General features: G+C 38.2%; 1 protein-coding gene across 2 annotated transcripts in view; it reads right to left on the bottom strand.

Moving 5' to 3' along the window:
* Window positions 1–22722, bottom strand: part of DPYD (dihydropyrimidine dehydrogenase) — a 962066-nt gene that overhangs the window by 109063 nt on the left and 830281 nt on the right. For both annotated transcript variants that reach the window (XM_008264835.4, XM_089337035.1), the window contains exon 20: window positions 11937–12116. In XM_008264835.4, coding sequence (XP_008263057.2) covers window positions 11937–12116 — 180 coding nt within the window. The remainder of the gene's footprint in view (window positions 1–11936; window positions 12117–22722) is intronic.

The following is a 22722-nucleotide window of genomic DNA, read 5'->3' as shown; positions in this document are numbered from 1 at the left end:
GTCTTTCTTTTTCAAGATGGTTTTAGTCATTCCATGTTCTTTCTAATGTAAATTTAATTTTTGTTATTCATGAAATTGTTTATTTAAATTTTTGAAAGGAGGTATCTTCCATCCTCTGGTTCATACCCTAAATGCCTACCCTAAATGGCTTAAGACAGGAAATTGGAACTCACTCCAGGTCTCACATGTGGATGGCAGGCACCCAAATATTGAAACATCACTTGCTGCCTCCCAGGGTGCACATTAGCAGGAAGCTGGATTGGAAACAGAGCCAGGTAGTTCCTAAGGCACTCCAATATTGGATACAGACATCCCAAGTCTTAACTTTGGTGCCAAATGGAAGGTCCCAATACAAACTTTAGAATCAGTCTGTCAACTTTTACAGAATGCATGTTGGGACTCTGGGATCATGATGTACACAGAGATCAATTTGGAGAGAACTCACATATTGATGTCTCTCACCACTGATTTGTTTTCTTTATTTTTTTCTTTGCACTCCTTTGCAGTTAACCATGTGCAGTTATTGCATTTTTTTCTAAGTATTTTATAGATTTTGGATGCTACTCTGAATGGCACTTAAAATTCAAATTTCCCACTGTTTTTGTTCCAGTTGGTCACAAAGTAACGTAATTGAATTTTGCATTTGTTTTCCATATCCCAGACCTTTGCTAAATTTACTTAATATTAACAGATTTTTTGGAGGTTCTATAAGGTTTTCTACATACACAATCTTAGCATTTGCAAATCAAGATAATTTAAGTTCTTCCAATCCAACCTAGATACAATTTTTTTTGTCCATCTTTCATTGGTTAGGACCTCTAGAACAACAGTTAAAAGAAATCAACAGACTGGGCACTTTTGGTCAGCTCATGATTTTAAGAGAACATAATCTGCCTTTTCAACACTAAGTGTGATGAATTTTTATAGATATTCTAATTGAGGTTTCCTTATATTAAAGAGTTGATGAGGGTCATTATTAAGAATGGATGTTGGATTTCGACAAGTGCTGTTTTTGATATAAAGACCTACAGCCAGGGGCTAGCGCTTTGGCGCAGCGGGTTAACGCCCTGGCCTGAAGCGCCAGCATTCCTTATAGGCGCCGGTTCTAGTCTTGGCTGCTCCTCTTCTGATCCAGCTCTCTGCTATGACCTGGGAAAGCAGAAGATGGCCCAAGTCCTTGGGCCCCTGCACTCACATGGGAGACCTGGAAGAAGCTCCTGGCTCTGGATCAGCGCAGCTTTGGCCGTTGAGGCCATGTGGGGAGTGAACCAGTGGATGGAAGACCTCTCTCTCTGTCTCCCTCTCTCTGTAACTCTGTCTTTCAAATAAATAAAATAAATCTTTTTTTAAAAAAGACTTATAGCCAGAATATATTGAAAACTCAATTTAAAAATGGTTAAACAATAGGCAAAAAATTTTAATAGCCATTTCCCAGAGGAGGATAGATGGATGGTCAATAAGGACATGAAGAGGTATACAACATTGGTTATCAGGGTGATGAAAATTGAAAGCACAAGATACTAATACACATACAGCAGAGTGGCTAAACTTTAAAAGACCAAGACTGTTAAATGTTGGCTGGAATTAGAAAGAATCAAATATCTATGCATAGCAGGCAGGAGAGTAAAATGGTACAATCACTTCAGAAATCTGTTTAGAAATCTCTTGTAAAGTTTATACATTTATCCTAACACGAGGAAATTATACTCCTTTGTACAACTCAAGAGAAATGAAAATATATGCTCATGGAAAAAGTCATATATAAAAAGAGCTTACAATATTTCTATAATATGAAAAAAGTAAAAGTAGCCCAAATATTTTAAATGAATAAATTGTGCTATGCTTATAAAACAGAAAATTGCTTATCAAAATATTAACTAATAACCCTAACAACATGAATTAACCTCTGAAACACTGTGTTGAGTGTAAGTTGCCACATACAAAAACATATTCTGTGGAATCCCACTTATATAAGAGTAAAGAGCATGAAGAAACTAAACTATGGCGATAGAAACCATATGGTGCTTGTTTCTGATTGTAGTAGGGGGACAGATAATGGCTGGAACGTGCACAAGCAAATCTTCTAAGATGTTGGCAATGTGCTGTACCTTGGAAGAGAACAGGATTTCATGGGTGTATGCATTTGTCACAACTCATCAAATGATTCATTTAGGACCTGTGTATTTTGTCTCTGCATGAATTACACTTCAATTTGGAAAAATGAAAAGCATTGGAATATAAATAGTAAGGAAGACAGAAAACTTAAAGTTCCTCACGGGAAATATTAGCATGCTCTTCTAAGTTTGCTATTATTAAGTTTTTTGTAATTGTCACGCTGTTGACACAATATGGGATTATTCACTTTAGGTACTTCTTTGTTCTCTGTGTTGGATAATTTGCCAGATATGAAAAAAATAGGTAGTTAGATATCAACATACAAAATTACTACAACCACATGGCAGTAGTTTTATGAAACTGTGTTACTTTTGGCTTAAAATAACAGAGTGATGCATTTGGTCATGTAGACACAGTGTTGTTTTCTATCATCAAAACAAAGCCTTGTTTTCCAATTTTTTATACAATCACCATGACAGCTTTTCTGAATTTACCCTAATGAAAGGTTTTTAATGAGCACATGTTATGTTAACTTATTAATATAACTGGTATATGTTTCATTTTGTTTAATACCTAACTGAAAGTAATTTGACACATTTCCTATTGTCTTTAAAATGACTGATATTCCTGAAAGGGCCTAGCTGGAATCTTAAATATAAATTAGCTTTCAATTTTCCCCCTAAATAAGAACATCACAGATAGTTTGTTCAGGTTAATTCTATAAACATATGGTATTGTGCTAGATACTTAGAAACTCAAGTACGGGTTAAGACATTTTCTCTTCTTTCAAAACACTCATCATACACAGCAGACTCATAGAATGGCAGATGTCCTAAACAGCACTCTAGCCTCAGAATCAGCCCTTAAGGCATTCGGATATGGCTGAAAAGCCCATGAGAGTATTTCAGGGATGGAAAGCCAAGACACTCTGGGGGAAAAAAAAAAAAACAACAACAACTAAATGAAAGATCTCCGCGAGTGAGATTCCAGTGGAAAGAACGGGTCATCAAAGAAGGAGGTACCTTTCTCTGAAGGGAGGAGAGAACTTCCACTTTGACCATGGCCTTGTCTAAATATGATCAGAGTTGGTGAACTCAAAAGGCTTCCATAGCCTTGGCAACTCATGACAAGAACCTAGGGTGATTACTGATGCCATAAACAAGAGTGTCAATTTGTTAAGTCAACAACAGGAGTCACTGTGCACTTACTGTCCTTAATGTGCTGTGCATTGTGATTTAATGCTATAACTAGTACTCAAACAGTATTTTTCACTTTGTGTTTCTGTGTGGGTGCAAACTGTTGAAATCTTTACTTAATGTATGCTAAACTGATCTGTATATAAAGAGAATTAAAAATGAAAAAAAAAACACTCATCATAAGCTACAGCAATAGACAAGAAGACACATAACTAGAAGATAATATAATACTTACAGTACCACTTACACAAGAGGACTCAAAATGTTTCTAGAAAAATGGAATTAAGATATAATTCTATTTTGGTTTTAAAACATAAGTAACTGAAATCCCAGATTGGCATGTGGCCTACTGGTTAAGATACCAGTTGAAACAAACTTGTTACACAGTGGAATGCCTGTGGTTGATTCTTGGCTCTGGTTCCTGATTACAGCTTCCTGCCTGTGCAGGCCTGGGAGGCATCTGGGTGTGGTTCAGGGGGTTGGGTCTCTGTCACCTATGTGAGACAGAGGGTGAGTTCCCAGCTCCAGGCTCCATTCCCATGACAGGCCTGGATGTTGCAGCATTTGTGAAACAAACCAGTATGGGAGGTCTCCCACTTTTGCCTCTCTGCGTCTATCTCTTTGTCTCTGAAATTCAAAACATTGAAATCCATCCATAGTTTTTTCATAATATGCATTTCCTATGAACCTTTTGAAGTTCCTTGTATGAACAAAGGCTTATGGGGGAACAGAGAAAAGAGTGATTCTACTTTCCTGGAGGAAAGTGAAGAGAATCATAGATGGCTGCACAAAGGGAGTAACATTTAATGTGTATCTTGAAATAAACTAGTGATTGACCAATATTCATTCAGCAATTCAGCTACTGTACCATTGTTCCTATGTGGTAGACACTGTTAAAAGCTAGCACACGACGGCGCCGCGGCTCACTAGGCTAATCCTCCGCCTTGAGGCGCCGGCACACCGGGTTCTAGTCCCGGTCAGGGCGCTGGATTCTGTACCGGTTGCCCCTCTTCCAGGCCAGCTCTCTGCTGTGGCCAGGGAGTGCAGTGGAGGATGGCCCAGGTGCTTGGGCCCTGCACCCCATGGGAGACCAGGAGAAGTACCTGGCTCCTGCCATTGGATCAGTGCGGTTCGCTGGCAGCAGCGCGCTGGCCATGGTGGCCATTGGAGGGTGAACCAACGGCAAAGGAAGACCTTTGTCTCTGTCTCTCTCTCTCACTGTCCACTCTGTCAAAAAAAAAAAAAAAAAAAAAAAAAAAAAAAAGCTAGCACACAGCACATGATTTGTACCCTCAAGAAGCTTTTAATCTAGGTAAATTTTGCCAACACAAGAAGGCATGAAGGCTGCTCACTTGCCTCTCTATTCTGATTCCTTCCATCTCAGTTTGTTAAACTATATGCAAACACAAAAAAAGACTCTAAGTTCAGAGGTTCTTTCTTTCCTTTTATCTGATTTTCATTTCTGAAATAATGGAAAATGTAATGAGTGACTCATTAGGATTAGGCTATTGAGCCACGGCACCGGCCCTCTTTACCTTTCAAGGCTCTTAGTACTCCTGCTCTCATTCTAAGCCCAAAATGGCAAAAACATTTCTTTCCTTGGTTTTTTGATTGTAAAATCTACTGTTCAAATATTGGAGTTCCTGGCCGGCGCCGCGGCTCACTAGGCTAATCCTCCGCCTAGCGGCGCCGGCACACCGGGTTCTAGTCCCGGTCGGGGCGCCGGATTCTGTCCCGGTTGTCCCTCTTCCAAGCCAGCCCTCTGCTGTGGCCAGGGAGTGCAGTGGAGGATGGCCCAGGTGCTTGGGCCCTGCACCCCACGGGAGACCAGGAAAAGCACCTGGCTCCTGGCTCCTGCCATCGGATCAGCGCGGTGCGCCGGCCGCAGCGCGCCTGCCGCGGCGGCCATTGGAGGGTGAACCAACGGCAAAGGAAGACCTTTCTCTCTGTCTCTCTCTCTCACTGTCCACTCTGCCTGTCAAAAATAAACAAAAAAAAAAAAAAAAAAAAAAAAAAAAAAAAAAAAAATTGGAGTTCCTAATTTCTTTCACATTTCTCAAGCAAATAATGCCAATTATTTTGTTTTCTTTTTAAAAATTTTTTGTATTTATACAAGGCAAACAAATTTCACATACTTTATGTATACAAATTTAAGAGCATAATCATACTTCCCACCCTCCATCCTTCCTTATTATTTCTTTTAATTTTTACAATGATATGCTTTCAGTTTATTTTATAATCACAAGCTTTAACCCTGTACTAAATAAAGAACTCAACAAGTAGCAAGTAGAAACATCACTGTTCCACAAGAGTATAGATAAGGGATGTAAATAATAATCAAATCTAAAAATGTCAGTTTTGCTAATATACATTTCTTGTAATCTGTATATTAGTTTATAAAAATCAGGGAAAAAACATAATATTTGTCTTTTGGGTGCTGAATTATTTCACTAACCATATATCAGTTACATCCATTTTGATGCAAAAGACAGGATTTCATTCTGATTTCATTCTTTTTTTAACAGGTGAGGAGTATTCTATACTGTATTTATACCACATTTTCTTTATCCAGTCATTAGTTGATGCACATCTGGGTTGATTCCATGTCTTAGATATTGTAACTTGAACTGCAATAAACATGGAGGTATGGATAACTGTTTCATATGGTGATTGTATTCCCTTTGGTAAATTTCCAGAAATGGGATGGATGGGTCATATGGTGGATCTATTTTCAGATTTCTGAGGAATCCCTATTCTGTCTGTCGCTCCCCCTCTTTGTGGAGGAACGACACAGGACCCTGTGTTGTTCTTTCGTCTGCTCGGCCCTCCCCGGGTTTGCTGCTGGTTCTTTCCGGGTTGGCTACCGTCCCTTCCACCTCCGTGGAAGGGCGGTTCCCCTGCCACTTTCCCCACTTCCACGGGGGAGCGGCACACCGCCGGCCAGCTTTCTTGGGGGCTGCACAGGTGTTCCTTCAGATAGATGTTCCTGGTGCATGTTGTCTCTCTCCTCCTTTATAGTCCTCTTCCACCAATCCCAAGTCTGCTACCCACACGCTGAGTATGCTGCTCTCCTCCAATCAGGAGCAGGTCCTGCTGTTTATTGGTTGAACTGGAGGCAGCTGTGTAGAAGCTGTTTCCTCCTTTTCCAGCGCCATATTGTGGGAGAGCAGATGCATAAAATAAGTCTTAATTCGAGTAACAGTCTAGTCCCAGTTGCTCCCTACACTGTCTTCCATAATGATTGCACTATTTTATATTACCACCAATAGCGTATTATGGTACATTTACCCCCACATCCTTATCAGCATTGATTTCTGTAAGATAGCCATTCTAAACTGAAACTTCATTGTGTTTTTATTTGCATTTCCCTGATGGATAGTGATCATGAGCATTTTTTCATGCATCTGTTGGCCATCCAAATTTTATCCTTTCAAAAATACCTGTTCATGTCTTTTGCCCATTTCTTTACTGGATTTTTTATTTTGTTGTTGAGTTTCTTGAGCTCTTTATAGATTCTGGATAATAATCCTTTATCAGTCGTGTAGTTTGCAAATATTTTCTTCCATTCTGTGTGTTTCCACTTCACTTTGCTGAGTTTTTCCCTTTAGTGTGGAAGCTGCTTAGCTTGATGTAATCTCATTTGTCTATTTTTGCTTTTATTGCCTATGCTTCTGGGTCTTTTCCCAGAAGTCTTTGTCTATGCCCATGACCTGCTGAGCTTGCCCAATGCTTTTCTCCAGTGATTTGATGGTATAAGGTGGCAGATTTAGATCTTTGATCCATTTTGAGTTGATTTCTCTATAAGGTGTAAGATAGTGGTCTTGTTTCATACATTTGCTTGTGAAGATCCAATTTTCCCAGCACCATTTGTTGAAGAGACTGTCTTTTCTCCAGTGATTGATTTTAGCTCCCTTGTCAAACATTAATTGATTGTAGATGCGTGGATTAATTTTTGTGGTTTCTATTCTGTTTCATTGGTCTACATTTGTCTATATTTGGGCCATAACTAGGCTGTTTTGATTATATTGTGTATATATTGGTCTACATTGGTCTATATTTGTGCCAGTACCAGGCTGTTTTGATTATAACTGTCCTGTAGTATATCCAGAAATCTTGTATTGTGATGTCTCCAGCTTTTTTTGTTTGTTTGTTTAAGATTGCCTTAGCTTCTTGTGTCTCTTGTGTACCATATGAATTTTGAAATAATTCTTTTTAAATCTGAGAAGAATGTCATTTGTATTTTGATTAAGATTGCATTGAATCAGTACATTCCTTTCACTAGTATGGACATTTTGTTGATATTAATTCTTCCAAGCCATGAACATAGAAGATTTTCCCATGTTTTTGGTATTTTCTTCTATTTCTTTCTTTAATGTTTTAAAATTTTCATCATAGAGATCTTTCACATCCTCGGTTAAATTTATTCTAAGGTATTTTAAATATTTATTTATTTATTTGAAAGTCAGAGTAACACAGAGGAGAAGCATGGAGAGAGAGAGAGAGAGAGAGAGAGAGAGAGAGAGAAGATTTCATTCGATGGTTCACTCTCCAATTGGCCACAATGGCCAGAGCTGCGCTGATCCAAAGCCAGGAGTCAGGAGCTTCTTCTGGGTCTCCCATGTGGGCACAGGGGCCTAAGGACTTGGGCCATCTTCTACTGCCATCCCAGGCCATAGCAGAGAACTGGATTGGAAGTGGAGCACCCGGGTCTCAAACTGGCACCCATAGGGGATGCAGGTCCTGCAGGGCAGGGCGATAACGTGTTGTGCCACAGCAGCCCCTATTCCAAGGTATTTAAAATTTTTGTAGCTATTGTTAATGGAAATAATTGTACAAGTTCTTTCACATGTCATTGTCTGTGTATACAAAGGCTATTGATTTTTGAGTGTTGATTTTATCTTCTGCCATTTGACCAAATCTCTTCTGAGTTCTAATAGTCTCTTAGTGAAGTCTTTTTTTTCCTCCATATATAAAATCAGGTCATCTGCAAACAGGGATAATTTGACTTACTCCTTTCCAATTGTATCCCTTTAATTTCTTTCTCTTGCCTAATGGCTCTGGATAAAATTTGCAGGACTATATTGAATAGCCATGGTGAGAGTGGGCATCCTTGTCTGGTTCCCAGATTTAGTGGAAATGTTTCCAACTTTTCCTCATTCAATATGATGTTGGCTGTGGGTTTGTCATAAATTGCCTTGATCCTGTTAAGGAATATTCCTTCAACACCCAATTTGCTTAAGATTTTTATCATGACAGGAAGTCATATTTTATCAAATGTTGTCTCTGTGTCTATTGAGATCATCATGTTTTTTATTCTTTACTTTATTAATGTGATATATACATGTATTGACTTGCATATGTTGAACCATTGCTGCATACCAGGGACAAATCCCATTGGTATGGGTGAATGATCTTTCTTATGTGGTGTTGGACTTAATTAGCTAGTATTTTGTTGGGAATTTCCACATCTATGTTCATCAGGGATACTGATCTATAGTTTTTTCTTTGTTATGTGTTTATGGTTTTGGAATTAAGGTGATTTGAAAGAATTCCCTCCCTTTCAGTTGTTTTGAATGGCTTGAGAAGAACTAGAATTAATTCTTGTTTAATATCTTGTGGAATTTAGCAATGAAGCCATCAGGTCCTGGGCAATTTTGTTTTCTAATACCACTAAACTACATAATTAGCCTTCAACTTTGAAGAAGAGTTTCTAGATAATGCTATATTTGTAGAAATATTTTTATTTAGGTACTGTTCATAAGCCCTTAATTAAAATACTTGGTGACAAGGTGTGGGCTTTCTGGCATATCATGTTAAGTAACCACTCAGGATGCCCATATCCTGTATTGGATATGGACTTAGCAGGACATCCACTTCAGGTCCAACCTCTTTGTAATGCACACCCTAAGAGGCAGTGGATGGTGGCTCAAGTGTTTACATTCTGCCACTCATGTAGGAGACCTGGAGTTCCTGGCTCTTGAGCTTGATCACCGATTGTGGGCCTTTGGATAGGAATCAACAGATAGAATCTCTTTATCTCTCTGTCTCTCCATCTCTCCCAAGTTGCATATCTAATAATAAATGAAACATCATATAAACCTAGCATTCTCACTATTAAAATCTGCTCATAATCACTGTTCTATTTGCAGGTTCCTATCTGCAACATATTTTCAACCTCTAGCCAGACCCACTGTGGACTGGGAACCTACATTTCTCACAAGCATCCCACATGCTCTATAAGAACCAGTATTGCTGCATGGTGTGGTACAGCTGATGACTGCTCTTCCTAGGGATTAAAACTATACACCTAACTTCCTGCCGTTCAAAACCACCTGAATAAACATTGCTTGGGGGCTTGAATCAATTAACAAGTAGGGTGAGTATATAAGTATTAAACATATAAAGTACTTGAAAGATAACATGACTAACTTGGCCAAATCCTTGTTTCCATAGACAAATTTTATCCATAGTCTCATTTTCTGTCCATCACTAGGCACTGCATCTTAATTTCTTCTAGATATATATTTCAATTTATTCTATCTTGGTCTACAAGTAAAAGATTAAGCAGAGTAACAAGTGTACTTTTCAAATACAATTTTCTTGTCTAAAGAGGTGAGCTATTTCTAGAGTATATACATCATCTCTCATTATCCCTATAGTATGAGAACACTCTAAGGAAAACAGACTATTCTTTTAGCTAACAAAAAAGCTTAACATGAGCTGTTTTCAGATACACACACACACACACACACACACACACACACACCAGAAGCACTAAGAAAGAACAATTAGGAAGATACCTGTATCCTAGATCTAGAATCCAGAGTATTGTGATTCACTACTGTGGATATTAGCCTAAAGGGTATATTCACCTATTGTTTTAGCCATGTCAGTCTCCACCAGAGAACTCAGAAGCACAAATCTATTACCAGACCATCTGCTTGTTCCTCAACTTTGTACCATGAATCACTAATATAATCACATAGACAAAAATTTTTTTTCTTTTAACACATGATAATGCTGAAAATTATACTTATGATTTTGATGAAGGCTGGGCTTACCAAAATAAAGTCTGAATCTAGATTCAGACTATTATAAAATCAACTTCCATTTATGTCATTGACACAAGTGTCCCCATCATTACCGATCTTTTATTTGAATATGTAAGTTTTGAAATGAATGTGAAAGTCCTTTAAAGATAAAATGTTACAATGCAAGGCAGCTACTTACATTTCAGCTCACATGGCAACCACCCAAATTTGAGACAACGCTTTTATAGATGGTCATAAATTATCATGTCAGAAACAATTTCCCTGAGATATTTACATTGAATGAGTGTAAAGTCATTTGTGAATTTTTTTTAAGTTATAAACAACTTTAGAGTAGTGGTAGTCATTGATAAAGGCAAGAACCCTCACTGTCTCCATACTGCAAACTAAGTTTATGATAATATGATTAGTTACACTAATAATGCTGCTTAGGCACTGTCTTGCTAATTACAATATTATAAATATTAATGTCACAGCCTTTCTGTTTGATTGCCACTCATAGAGTCATTCATCACGATATCTTCCTGGAACCGACATTGTAAGATTTTTATTTCCTTCTCTTTCTTCTTTTGCATTACTGGACTTGCAATCACTCACATTATTCCACAAGAAGGCCTTATTTTTGACTGTTCACAGAAGGGACAGTGATATTTTCCACTACAACTAGGCAAATGTAAGTCAGTTATATGATGTTACTCTCATTATTTCTGTGTCCCTATCCCAGTCATCATAGGCAGAGTCTCTAGGGTTTTTGTTTTCCATTCTTTTTCATGTGACCTGTTTCAAGTTAAGATTCATTTGAATTATTAAATGCTTCCTTAAAGAATCTTTTTATACTGCTTCTCTTTTTTAAAAAGTTAATTATTGATGTAGTGACAAGCTGAAAAGACTAAGAATTATAATTTTTCCTCCCCTCATTCAGGACTCAAGAAATGTCTTCTGACAATGGTTGTCTATTTAGAATAACACAAAGGAAATACAAAGGCGAAATTCTGAATGTTGTTTTAGAAAGGAGTTGCTAAAATCACTGTATTATACAAAATGTAAATATAGTGTACATTTCTTGGAAAATAGCAGTTAGTGAGAAAGTTGGGACATAACCTTTTGAGCCCAGGTTTAACCACACAGCAGAAGCAGTTACAAAAGATACTGATTAGATTTTAATTTTAAAAACTTCATATTATTCAGAGACTCCAGTGATTAGATTGTCTTTAAAATAGAAAGGTAATGTTATAATTTCCAGAGCTTGTTAGAGAATAAAGAAACCTCCAAGCTCCCACTGGAAAAAATGCCAGCCATCAGCACAATAAGCAAGAGCTTGGAGGCACTTCATACTACAAGCTTCAATCTTTTTCTTTTATATGACCCTGTGTTATATTGGTTTTATAAAAAGGTAACTCACAGAACCATCATAGAGCTGTAATCAAGCTCCTTCAGAATGGTTATACTGTAGAAATCACATCTAACAGGCACCACGTTTCCTCTGTTAGTGAGAATGGGGGAAGGAAAACAAGGTCTGAAATAGAATCTGAGCAAGGCAGAGTTCTCAAGAATCCCAAGAGAGTTGAACACATACCTTGCCCATGAGTTCAGCAATGCGCAGAACTGGTTTCCCTTTCTGATGACTCACGGTAGCTGGACTCTGTCCATCCCAGTCTTGTAGTTCTTCAATGCTTTTCAGATAAAGCAGGGCTTTGAGGCCAGTACAGTAGTCTTCAATCACAGTGAAATCCTGATTCTGAACAGCACTGCAAACCTAGAAAAGATGGAGCAACCAACCAAACGTCAAACCAAGAATGGATTCCCCCAGTGGTTTTACTTTTCATCTATTTAACAAATACTAATTTTACACATTTGGCACTGTTCTAGGCAAGCCAGATCAATTGCCACCTGGGGAAGCGGGGTACTGGAGAGGGAAGAACTGCAAAGAGACATAGGAACTTTCAGACACAATGAATATTTTCAAAAACTTGATGTGGTGAGGGTCTCCCATGTTATGTATATGCGGTTCAAGAATCGAACTGTGTACTTGAAGCATACACAGTTTATGCAATGTCAGATATATCTTAGTATAGCCATTAAAAATTTAATCGAATGGGTGGAATCTTCAAGGAGTCACATTAGGCACAACACATGAAAGGATATTTTAAGTCTTATTTTTCCTTTATTAGAATGCACTGCCTACAGCTATTTGTCATGTGTGGAGGTAGTCAAACTGAGGTTGGAGTGCTGTTTGCTCATTCAGTAAACTCAATCATCATTTACTCTACCTAGACCTTCACCCTCATTTGCCATTGTTTTCCACTGCAGTTCCTCACCAAGGCTTTTCGTCTTTTCCTCAAATTTGTCGAAGTCTTTCTTTGCCTAAGGCCATTCCACAAGATCTTCTCACTACCTAGAAGACCTTTCCTTTAGTTCACATGTCTATCTACCAACTATTCCTCAGTCTTGGTAAATGTCACTTCATCTGGGAGACCTCCAGAATTCCAGAATGGGCAATGGCTATCTTTTATTCAGGAAATTTTGACACATCATTTCTGCATGATTATTTGATTGACAACTCACTCCCCACTTGTGTGGAAGCTTCAGGAAGGAAAACCATCTTTATTTTGGCCACTGTGCTTTTCTAAGTGATTATAGCATAGGGTTTGTCACAGATTCATTCTTCCATAAATACTTATGGAAAGAATGATGAATAAGAAGAGGTTTGTGAATCTGAGTGGCTATATGTTATACAATAGAAATATAACAAATTTTGAGTTACGGGCGAATCAGAGAAATTAGGACCCTTCCAATAAAAAATGCTTATGATTTTGTGAATTTTGTTAGGATATGAATTAGAGCTTAAAGAATGTGGATTTAAACAGGCACTTCTAGATGGATTATTTCCAAAGATATGGCTCGGATTTTCATCTCACCTGTAGACTCCAGAGAATCATCTATAACTGCCTGTGGGTACTTTTTACCCAGTTGGCCCATCATAACTTCAAAGCCAAAATTTACAACATGTCATTGAATAACCCTCTTAATTTGTATTATACATTCATCAAATGAAGCAAATATTGAAACAAAACTATGCAAAGTAAAACTCATTTTTGGGGGTTGGTATAGTGGGTAAAACCACTATCTGTGATGTCAGCATCTCATATGGACACCTGTTAGAGTCCCAGCTGCTCCATTTCCAACCCAGTTCCCTATTAATGGCCTGGGAAAAGTAGTGGAAATGGTCCAAGTGGTTGGGCCCCTGCTACCCAAGTGGGAAATCTGGAGAAGCTCCTGGCTCCTGGCCCATTTTGGCCATCTGGGGAGTGAACCAGCAGATGGAAGAGCTCTGTCTTTTGTCTCTGTAACTCTGGCTTTCAAATAAACAAATATATTAACAAAAAACCTCATTTTTATCCTGCTTCCCAAATGTTGAATACCCATTCTCAGTATCCATGGAGTCATTCAAGGACATACATATCCCTCACCTCTTTGGAGATACCAAAATCTGCAAACATTCAAGTCCCTTATATAAAATAGTGTGGTCTCTGAATTTAAACTATGTAAACCCTCCTGTGTACTTCAATCATCTCTAAGCATCTTATAATACCAGATATGTACATTCTCTCTCTCTCTCATATCTCTCTCTCTCATATCTCTATCTCTATCTCTATCTCTATCTCTATCTCTATCTCTATCTCAAACCTGAAGACATGCAGACAGACTGCTCTCGTAGGAAGTTCGGCTCCTCTAAGAGAAGGGGAACACTAAGAGTATAGTTTACAGGATGTATTAGTTTCCCATTACCATAATGAAATGTCTGATGCTGGGTAACTTTATAAAGAAAATAGGCTTATTTATCTCATGGCTTTGGATGTTCAAAGATGTGGTGTGAGTCACAGTTTAGCTCTGGTGAAGACCTCAGTGTGGATAGTATCACAATGGTGCAAGCATGTGCAGCAGCCAGAGATGATTGGTGAGGCAGGGAGCCAAACTGTGACTGGGCACTAACTGGGGTCCCACAAGAACTGTATTAATTGTCTCTGAGGGCACATCGCTGGTAACCCAACAATCTTTTACTAGTTCTCACCTCTTAAACTGAGGACCAAGTCTGAAAAATATCAACCCTTCGGGACAAACCACATCCAAACCATATAATAGGGTTTTTATTCTACTTCTTAAAGGATGAAAATAGTTATGATTTAGAGTATCATAGTCATTTACATTTCTGAGTAGGAAAGACTGACTTCTATGTTTTAAATGTTTGTCAAAATTGGCTGAATGATGGTGTGAAATATAAAATCAATGTAATATCTAATATGATGTTAATTATTATGGGTCAGCTAGTCTACTGAGTACTTTTTCTTTAGTTTTTATTTCATGAATGCATTTTTTTCATAGATACAACTTTAGAAATATAGTGGTTCTTTCCCCCTTACCTGCTCCCCTGTTCCCATCCCACCTGCCTCACCTTCTCCCATCTCCTTCTTCATTATGTCTCATTTTTAGTATGACTTTATATATAGAGGACCAACTCTATGCTAAGCATAGACTTCAACAATTTGCATTCACACACACACACATAACATACAGAGTACAGTTTGGGGAGAAAATTTGCAGTCGATTCTCATAGTATAATCATTAGGGACAGAGATCCTACATGGGGAGCAAGTGCACAGTGAATACTGTTGTTCCTTTAACAATTAACACTCTTTTTTAGGACGTCAGTAATCATCCGAGGCTCTTGCCATGGGCTGCCAAGGCTATGGAAACCTTTTGTGACCGTAAACTTCATTGGTATTTAGACACAGCCATAAGCAAAGTGGATGTTCTCTCCTCCCTTCAGATAAGAGCGTATCCTTTGATGACCTTTTCTTTCCTCTGAGGTCTCACAGATATATCCTCTGTGTAGGATATTTTTTGTCACAGAATCTTGGCTTTCCATGTCTGAAATGCTCTTGCAGGCCTTTCAGCCCAACCAGGAAGACTTAAGGGTTGATTCTGAGGTCAGAGTGTTATTTATAGCTAATGTCATTCAAGGAGTCTGATGTGTGGACTGCTTCCCATGTTGGTCTTTCCTTCATTTTTAATTCTATAATTTTTACAGGGTATTTTACCGGGTACTTGATGTTATTTATATCATACCTTTTACTTTTTTTTTTTTTTTTTTTTTTTTTTTTGGCAGGCAGAGTGGACAGTGAGAGAGAGAGACAGAGAGAAAGGTCTTCCTTTTGCCATTGGTTCACCCTCCAATGGCCACCGCCGCTGGCCCGCTGTGGCCGGCGCATCGCGCTAATCCGAAGCCAGGAGCCAGGTGCTTCTCCTGGTCTCCCATGAGGGTGAAGGGCCCAAGCACTTGGGCCATCCTCCACTGCACTCCTGGGCCATAGCAGAGAGCTGGCCTGGAAGAGGGGCAACCGGGACAGAATCTGGCGCCCCAACTGGGACTAGAACCCAGGGTGCCAGTGCTGCAGGAGGAGGATTAGCCTAGTGAGCTGTGGTACCGGCCTGACCAAATAATCTTAACATATACAGAAATTTATGTATATATAATCTTAATGTATATAGACATCAGCAAAGGAAAACCTGCTTTGAAGATATTACAATTATCTTCCCTTCAACTAATCTATAAACAAAATTGCATAAGTTTTTAAAAATTTGATAAAGATCTCTTCAACCTAAATACAATTATTACTTTGGAAAATCAAACTACTTAATGCAAATTGTCAAGGATCTTTTATTTACCATTCTACTTGTACAGTATGAGTAAGAGTAATAAAAAAAAAGCAAACCAAAAAACAGAAACACATAACCCTTTGTTTCCCATTGTTAAGTGCTTGTGTTACTATAATGTCAGAAAGAACATGGAATAAATTACTAACCATGAACTAGATCATTTTCTATGAAGCCCATTTACATTACATAAAAAATCTGTTTCCCAGGGGGAAAAATTCAAGCATTAATTAGTCCTGTTATAACTTTCTTAGAGTTGAATTTTTAGAACAATTATAAAGAACATCATCCTAGTTTCCTTCCCAGGTTTTTCTAACTATAAAAGTCAACTGATGCTTTATTGAATCCCTTTTGTTCACTCAGAGATGCTATTTTTTGGTAGTATGTGCTCTGGGTATACTTTTTACTTTTACTACCGTTTTAAAATTAGTTCACCATATGAATATAGAAAATCAGAGTTTGAAACTTGCATCCTGTCATGTATAATACAGGATGTTCGTGACTGCTGTAAAAATCTGCTGATGGAAGACATTTAAAATACATATAAGGTATGAACAACACATTTTAATCTTACTCATTTCTGAATTTTCCAGTGAAAAGGTATGCTATTAATTCTCTTAATCCATAATAATGGCACTATTTTATGTGGTAGACCCAGCCAAGGATTGGAGCTATCACAATCTAGACTTGGTATCTTTGAACTATGAAAGAATATTATGGCTCCTAAGGTGAAGACGATCCTTTCTTTCCCAACGCCCTTCCGCTCCTGATCATTTAGCATCAGTGCTCTGCAGAGTTCGGAGTTATACTGAGAATATGAAGTGTACCCTCAACCTAGAGAGAGAGGAGAGACCACATGACAGCAATTGAGCATGGCTGAGATGGTGTTCGATGCTGGAAATCCTGGAGTCCACCACGACACAGGTGCTGGAGGGGATCATGTCAAACAGCCTTGATCCCACAGCAAATGTAACATTATTTGTGTACCTTCCTGAATTGAGTGAATTAATTTCTACTTTTCTTTTTTTTAATTTCTACTTTTCAATAAGATTAAATCTGTTTTTTATTCTGATAGATTATCTGATAGAAAGAACTTTGCACATGAATATTTTCTGAACAAATTCTATTAGCCATATAAATTAGTTTTGGAGCTTATTGAAACATAGATTTTGTTCTGTGGGTTTGGAGTAGAATCTAGCAGTGGCATTCTGAGTTGATGACAAACTTCCAGATGGTATTGATGCTGGTGGACCACACTTGGAATAGTGAAGTTTTAATCACTTTTAGTAACAAATCTCATCCTGACCTGAAATGCTATCCACCAAGTCGAATTTTTCTCAACAATAACTCTTTCTTAATTTTTACTATTAGATCATATATCAATACTTTATGACCCTTTAAAAGAGGCACTGCTTCTATTAAGTCTTACGTGGAGAAACATGAGTAATTTTCTGATTAAATATTAATAAACTGAAAAACCAAACCTTAGGCTGGGAATACACTGTTGAGAACAGAACTTTATCCATGGAATGTGATCTCAGAAAACAGAAATGCTCAGAAAGGTGTGTTGTTGTTGCAAAACCTTTACACTCCATTGAAGGCTTTATCTCTGTCTCAAAGGTAAACGGTTCCTTTTAAAGCGCCAAACATGTAGCTGATGCCTAAATGGGTGTATTTTATATGACATCTCCTAATTGTTTGTTTAACAGCTCTGATTAGGACTCTTAATAGCTGTTAACATGTTTGCTTAGTATAATTTGTAAGTTCTTTATGGTGAAGGCTGGTTTATCTTTCTTCGCAGCAGGGCATCAGGTGCCATTAGAAGCATCGTTGCCACCATTAATTATTTCTATAAGTGTGAATATCCCTATAGTGAGCTATTTTAAACAGGAGCCCCAGACTCTCAGCAGGATCAGCCCTATGTAGTGAACGAGTAGGGGGTGGCCCCATGTGCAGCACGACTTGAAGTGACATAAAGCTGCCTATGTACCGAGTAGTCCCCTCCAGAGGACTGACACCGTGCCCTGAATTTCCAAAGTCTGTCTATGCAAGCGACTGTACAGAGGCCTGGGAGGTGACAGAGGGGGTGGGGGAGAAGGGAGGAGTTGCGGAGGGAGGTGCTATTGTTTCTCATTATTTTTCATTAAAAGAGATGAATCAGATTAATAGTAAATTGCCCATTTGGGGAGATTTACATTTTTTAAATCTCCTTGACAAACACTATTTCTTTTCATACTCAGAATAAACCCAATTTATGCAGGAAAAGGAGTAATAATTGTGCTTTAAAAATGAAGAGCTCAAATTTGAGGTACTATTTCCTTTTTTCAAAAAAAGGATTTTATTTATTTATTTGAAAGGCTGAGTTAGACAGACAGAGAGAGGGAGAGACAGAGTGAGAGAGATCTTCCATCTCCTGGTTCACTATCCCAGATGGCTACATTGGCCCAAGTTGGCTGATCTGAAGCCAGGAGTCAGGAGCTTCTTCCGAGTCCACCAGGCGGGTGCTGGGGCCCAAGCACTTAGGCCATCCTCCACTGCTTTCTCAGACTATGAGCAGAAAGCTGGATCAGAAGAGAAGCATCAGGACATGAACCAGTGCCTGTATGGGATGTAGTTGCAGCAGTGCTGGCCCCAGTACTACTTCTTAAAGTCAAAGTCAAATCTAGTGGCTTCTAGGCCATATCAAGAGGTTAATAGCATGCACATAGAAGTGAGGTAAAACCGGGTTCCAAAGCACTTACTAGCTGTGTAACCACAAGCAACTTTCTTCATTTAAAAAATTGAAATCAAATACTTAGCACATAGGATACAAAATGGCAACATGCTTAAGTACTTAAAATAGTAACTAGGACTTAGTAAGCTAGTTGGCACCAAAAATAAATTTCATAATATGAATAAATCATTTCAGCATGAATTAGGTAGCATAAAATTTTTAAAGTTGAATATTTTTTGATCTAATGCTAAAAAAGAATGTCATGGACTTTATTTCTATTTGCATTAAGTAATGATCAAAAAAAAAATAAAAGAACTCTTGGTCTTCTCTGAAGCTTTGTACCTTTGATCCAGCTCTGTCATTCAGGAGCTGTGTAAAGTGGAGCTGATCTACAATCTCTTGTGCTCCTCACCAACACAGACACCTCTTCCCAATCTGAGAGGAAGATGACAATCTCTTACTGTGTGGGGATTAAATTATGTCATGAAGGCAGCAGTGCTGTGGCAATTGTAAAGCTCAGACAGAACAGTACTACATCTCATAGGTATTGCCAGGTAAACTAGAATTGAAAGTGTCACATGTAAAGTTTTGCTTGTAAAAAATAGACCAGCTAAATTCCTTGAAATATGGAAGGCAATTTACTAGGAAACTATCACTTAAAATCCAAATTAGATTAAAAAAGAGTAATTCCAGGTAAAAAATTTGACAAAGAAGAATTCTACAGAAGCAGAATACCCTGACACGGCCTGTGCTTTTGTGTAATAAAGTAGCACCTTTTTGAAATGTTATTTTAAATGTGACACAGTTTTAAAATAGGGATCTTGATCTATCAGACACAATTCAGATGAATCAATGACCATTATTATCCCTTTTCAATTTTTATCACACAGAAGGAAAGACTCCGCAGTTCTTAGAAATATGTGCTTATAGACTACATGCACGGAATAATATTTAAAATTGAGTCCAAATTAGTCTCAGAGTTTTTTGCAAATTCATTATTAAAATAAATACTGGAGATTAAATATGTTTCAGAAAAAATGGAAGTTCTTCTGTATTGGCTATCATATTCCAATGGTTAGCATATTTTGATGCTGTGGGAAGAGGCTTAAACATCTTCTGATATAGGGAACAATGGATAAGGAAGATCATCCACCCAATTCTCAAAGATTCTCCAGGAAAAGGAAAAGATCCTATATCTCTCCTCACTAATCTATTTTGATAAAAGAGTTGAACCATTAACAATGTGAAACATGCTATATTTTACCGAGTGTTTTACAGTTTTCCAAGCACACTGTTAAAAAATCAGAAATATTCATACAGTGATGTACAGTTTTAACATGTCTACGAGTAAGTGTAAAGGGACCTTAGACACCTTTCAGATATGCTTCTTATCTCACAGATCAGGAGACAAAGAGGTGACATGATCTGTCCATGTTCACATAGCCCAAAGCCATTTCTGCTGTAGCACTGACTCTCCAGTATTCCCTGACTTAGTCCCTGTATCAGTTCTGAGAGGAAGATAAGAGATGGTGATATGAGTGAGGAAATCAAACTAAACATTGAGTGCCATGTCCACATTCAGAAGATCACTAAGTGGTAGGGCCAACAGTAAGACTCAGAACTTCTGACGGCTACAGAGCTTTTTATCTTTACTTCTTTTTATCCTTTTTTCTATAAACATCAAAGTATTCACCATGATAATCAAAGATTTCCATAAATAAATAAGTACAGACATAATTTTCATAAGAAGCACCTTATTATAAAATGATCTCAAATTTATTACTTAATGGATAATGACAAAAATCTATGAATTTTTAAATTTTAGCATCCTAACATTTAGATGGCCCATTTGAAGGTTTCCTTCTGTAACTGATAAACATACCTCTGCTATCTTTAGATAGAAAGCATGTGCAATTCCATGTTTCCACACCAACTGATTAAAAACATTGGGGATTTGGATTGAGATGGAGGAGCAGGGAGGGAGCTTACTGCTCTAGTCCAGGAAAAGATGGTTTAAAAAAAAGTGAAGAGAGTGCAGTTTCAGGGAAGAGTTAGGGAGAAGACGGCAGAGGAAACTCCACGTAAATTAGAGGGACACAGCAGACTTATGTGGAAGGTGTGGACAAACACAAATCAGGACCCCAGCAGCTGAGAGCCTCAGCAATAGCTTTGGAGAGGTGAGACCAGACTGCAGTAGCCCAAGCCACTGGCGATAAGCTGCAGGAAAAGCCTGGAGGGAATCCAACTTGGAGCTCTGTGGGGGATAGTGTATCTATCCCCCAAACTAGAGAACAAAAAGGTGGGGCACATTTCTCTCTCCCCAATCACCCTGCAATGGCGTCCTATAACAAGACAATAGAGTGGGCACCATTTCAGACATACATAACAGCTGCACTAGCTTGTGTCCATGCCCAGCAACCAGATGACTGAAGACTCCTTAGTCTGGGGGGTAAACTGATGGGGGCTGAGTGCTCATGACTGTGGGAGGCTTGTGTGCCAGGACTGTTTAAACACTGAGACTGCAGGGCTTTGAAAGCACTGAGGCAGCGTGAGAAGGCTCAGGGTATGGCTGGGTCTTTGGGCAGTCAAGGTGGGAGGCTCCACATACTCAGGGATCCCTGGTTCCCTAATGAAGGACATTGCTGGGGAATCTGTTTGCATCAAGGACTGCACTGATTCTTTGTGTGGTCCCTGTGGAAGTGTGGATGAATATTAGACCCACTGGGGCTAGTGCCCAGGCACTGGTCTCCTTTGAGGAGAGGAAATGAGCTGAGTCTATGCCAACAGAACAGAAAAACCTCCCGTCTGATAAAAAAAAAAGGACTAGTACCACACCCAACCTAGGTGTCACCTTAACACTCCCTTCACCTTGAAGCACTAGACAGAGCTCCCTGGCCACATTCACCACACGCCTATATGTATTTCCGGAAAGCAAACATTCTACAAACCACACAGACATAATCCAAAGATAAAAGCCACCATGGCAAAAAAACAAAGAAGAAACCAATGAGTATCTCCACAAATGCCAAATAATAAATGCACAAACTCAAGAAACAAGAATAAGGAACACTACATGACAGCCCCAAAAGAATACAACACTTCAATACTAGATTGTGAAGGTAAAGAGTTTGAAGAAATGCCAGAAATGGAATTCAAAAAATTGATCATAGTATGACTTAGAAGTAATCAGAAGCAAATGCACAAACAAGTGAAATCTGTACATAACATGAAAGAAAATTTTGCCCACAAAATTGAGATCTTAAAGAGAAAACAAAATGCAATCGTGGAAACAAAAAATTCAGTAGAACAAATAAAAAATACAATGGAAAGCTTTAACAACAGAATTGGTGAAGAAGAAGAAAGAATATCTGACTTAGAAGACAAATTGCAAGAAATTATACAGTCAGACAAAAAACAAGAACAGGAAATTAGAAAACTAAAAAACACTGTTGGGAATCTATAGAATAATATCAAATGACCCAACATATGTGTTCTAGGAGTTCCTGAAGGCATGACAAGAAAAAGGATTAGAAGTCTTTTTAGTGAAATAGTAATAAAAAAGTCCCTAATTTGGAGAAGGAAAGGGACACCCAAGTACAAGAAGCATATAGAACTAATAGATATGACCAGGAAAGATCTTCACCACAATGCATTGTAATCAAACTCACCACAGCAAAACATAAAGAAAAGATTCTATAATGTGCACTAAGAGAAATGCCAGATTACTTTCAGAAGATCTCCAATGACTCAGCAGATTTCTCATCAGAAACCCTACAGACTAGGAGAGAATGGTGAGATATATTCAAAGTCTTAAGAGAAAAAAAAAACTCTCAACCCAGAATACTATACACTGCAAAGCTCTTATTTATGAATGCAATTGAAATAAAGACTTTCCATGACAAACAGAAACTGAAAGAATTTGTCACCTCTTGTC

This window comes from Oryctolagus cuniculus, chromosome 7, assembly GCF_051225735.1.
Source record: "Oryctolagus cuniculus isolate XC-2025 breed Fujian yellow rabbit chromosome 7, ASM5122573v1, whole genome shotgun sequence".
NCBI classification, from domain to species: Eukaryota; Metazoa; Chordata; class Mammalia; order Lagomorpha; family Leporidae; genus Oryctolagus; species Oryctolagus cuniculus.
The sequence above is the reverse complement of the archived record's forward strand: the minus strand, read 5'-3'. Positions and strand labels throughout refer to the sequence as shown.